The sequence below is a fragment of the Rhea americana genome, unplaced genomic scaffold (genome assembly GCF_003343005.1).
Source record: "Rhea americana isolate MKP2758 unplaced genomic scaffold, rheAme1 scaffold_14, whole genome shotgun sequence".
In the NCBI taxonomy this organism is placed as follows: Eukaryota; Metazoa; Chordata; class Aves; order Rheiformes; family Rheidae; genus Rhea; species Rhea americana.
In genome coordinates this window covers 9069336-9072241 of record NW_028185483.1, presented here as the reverse complement: position 1 = coordinate 9072241, position 2906 = coordinate 9069336, and the positions used below count along the sequence as shown (strand labels likewise).

The 2906-nt window shown below is 55.0% G+C and overlaps 1 protein-coding gene across 1 annotated transcript in view; it reads left to right on the top strand.

Moving 5' to 3' along the window:
• The window catches only part of HES1 (hes family bHLH transcription factor 1), a 23828-nt gene extending 22704 nt beyond the window's left edge, over nucleotides 1-1124 (top strand). Inside the window, exons 3-4 of the mRNA XM_085298681.1 lie at nucleotides 6-111; nucleotides 385-1124. Coding sequence (XP_085154807.1) covers nucleotides 6-111; nucleotides 385-869 — 591 coding nt within the window. The 3' untranslated portion in view covers nucleotides 870-1124. The remainder of the gene's footprint in view (nucleotides 1-5; nucleotides 112-384) is intronic.
• Nucleotides 1125-2906: the final 1782 nt, after the last annotated feature.

Below are 2906 nucleotides of genomic sequence, written 5' to 3'. Positions count from 1 at the left end.
GTGAGCCCGCGCTGTGCCCGCAGAGCTCGCGGCACTCCAAGCTGGAGAAGGCCGACATCCTGGAGATGACCGTGAAGCACCTGCGGAGCCTCCAGCGGGCGCAGATGACGGGTGAGTGCCCGCCGTAGCGGCACCGGGGCGCGCGGGGGGTGCCGGGCAGCAGTGCCCCTCGCCTGGGTCCCTGGCGCTGGGGGAAGCGGGACCCTGCGGCGGAGGGCTGCCGTTTCCATCTGGATCCTCGGCACCTGGGAGCGCCGGAGGGSCCTGCTCCCCGCCCGGATTCCCAGCCCGGAGCGGCCGCAGCGTGCAACGCCGGCGGGCTGCACAACCCTGCCCCTGCGGAGCCTGCTGCCCTGACGGCTGTGCACCTCTCTCGCCCCGCAGCTGCGCTGAGCACAGACCCCACGGTGCTGGGCAAATACCGGGCCGGCTTCAGCGAGTGCATGAACGAGGTGACGCGGTTCCTCTCCACCTGCGAGGGTGTCAACACGGAGGTGCGCACTCGGCTCCTGGGCCACTTGGCCAGCTGCATGACCCAGATCAATGCCATGAACTACCCCGCGCCCCCACCACCTCCACCGCTGCCGCCGACCGCAGCCTTTGGGCCACCGCTGGTGCCGCCGGGCGGTGGCGGGGGGCCGCTCCCGGGCATGCCCTGCAAGCCGGGCGCCGACGCAGCTAAGGTGTATGGTGGCTTCCAGCTGCTGCCGGCCTCCGATGGGCAGTTTGCCTTCCTCATCCCGAGCACCGCCTTTGGGCCTGGTGGTGCTGTGCTGCCCCTGTACGGTGGCCCGCCGACAGCTGCCACRGCCGCCTCGCCGCCTGGCCCGCCACCCGGCACAGCCGACTCGGTCTGGAGACCGTGGTGAGGGTGGCGGGCACYGGACTGAACTGAGCACTGCACCCCGTGCTGCTGGCACGGCTGTACATAGGTTATATGTTCATATTGGATTGTGCCTTTGTACCATAGCGCTCCCTTGACAGCGTTTCGTGTTTTACACGAGATCTTTCTTTTCTTCCCTTTCCTCCTCTTCCTTATGTGACACCAAAGATCAAAGTTGGCTTTTTTTGAATGCTCTTAAAATAAAAGCATCCCTTCCATTTTGGAAGGTCTTTGGAGATAAGTTGGAGTGCTGGCATGTGTGTGAAGGAGGGAGCCCAGCTCYTCCTGGCTTGTACCCGGACAGCTGTGGACTGTGCTGTTTTGCCTCTGCTACTCTAGGGCTGCCTTGTTTTGCTCTCCAGACTGGAGCTGCTGCTCAGACCCTCTCTCTTCTCACTATTTTCTCATGTGCAATTGACTGGCTCCTCTCCCTGCCCTTTGGAGATGTAGTTGCTGCTTCCCTGAGAGCAGTTAAAGTGATCAGAATTGTTAAAAGGAGCTTATGTTTGCAGAGCTCGTGAATGCGCTGAGGGAGGCATCTCTGCTTTGTTCCTGGCTCCCTGGGCTCACCCTCCTCAGGCTGACCGGAGTAGCCCAGGTAAAGTGAAATGGATTCAGCATGAAGCCTAACATCCTAGCTCCAAGTTTAAACTGCCTGTGAGTCTCTTGCCCGGGAATGGGAGAGGAGCCCGTTTCCAGGCCATGGTGTAAATTGCGAATGACTTCAGTTGATTTACAGAAAAGTGCCTGCTGGCTTCTTGAGTTACAGAAATACTGGCTCTCTGCAGGACAAACCTGACAGGAGTGCTTCTGTCTCCTGGCTGACAGGCTGCAGCAAGCACTTGCGCACTGCTGGGTACCACTTCCACCTGGACTTAAAAGCACAGAGGCAGTCTCAGCCCAGAACACAAATCAAGCTGTGCTTGATGATTAATGCTCTGCATGTGTTTTTGATAAAGTTGGGTATTTCCTCTGCTTTAATATGGAAAACATGTCTGGGGGAGTAACATGGGGCTGTGTGGACTATCTCCCTTTATAACTGCAAGCAGCAACTGACCCCTTTGACTTGGTCATGCCCCATTTCCAAGCAAGATGCTAGTACTAGATAGAGGCAAGTGGTATGCTCGAGTTTCAGCTCATATCACCTTCCTTAACAAGTCCTAATTCAAAGTGGACAGCTTTACACTGCACTGGAATCCATTGGGAGCTCCTTCCAAATCCCACCACAAAAGCTTATTGGATTTTGTCTGGATCAGCCAGGTGCTTGAGTGTATCCAGGTGTTGGGGAATTGAAAGCTGTGGAAAGTGTGTGACCAGACAGATCAAACCTACTGGGATTTGATCACTCCCCAACTTTCTGCCTTCTTTCTGTCTATATACACCAGCCTCCTGTTTAGAAAATGCTTCTTGGGGTGGCTTTTTGGGGGAGGGAGGAGAGKGGGATGTATCCAGGGATCCAGCTCTACAGGGCTTCCTAACAAATGTGCAGGCAGTGTTTGTTCCCTGCAAAGGAAGACAGTCTCCTGAGYGCTTCTTAGGCATGGGGCTGCTGTAGTCCTGGTGATGCAGCTCTCTCTTCTTTCGCCTCTTAATGCCTTTGCTGGCCTGTTTGTTCTGCCACCCTATGGTGGCATCTAGCACTAGGCTTTGTGTGCCAGACTTGGGAATATTAGACTTGTTGTCTTGAGACAGATGTGTAGGTGTATGGGCTAAGTCTGTGTTCCCTTCTGCCAGCTGTAGCATCACCTTTCTGTGCTGCCTTATGCTGGAAGTAATGAGGGCAGGACTGAGCCCACCTTATTTTTAGAGAAAAGTTCACAAGACCTTCCTGAGAATCGCATCATATTAGCTTCTGCCTCTTGACAACTTGCCTGGAACYGATGCAAACCCAGTCACATATCAGCTATAAGAACTGAGACTGTTCCGATTTACTAGGATCCTCTTGGATCCAGTTGGTTTGGAAAGTGTATTTAAAAAAAAAATTTTTTTGATAGGCTAATAGGGAACATACACAGATCCAAGA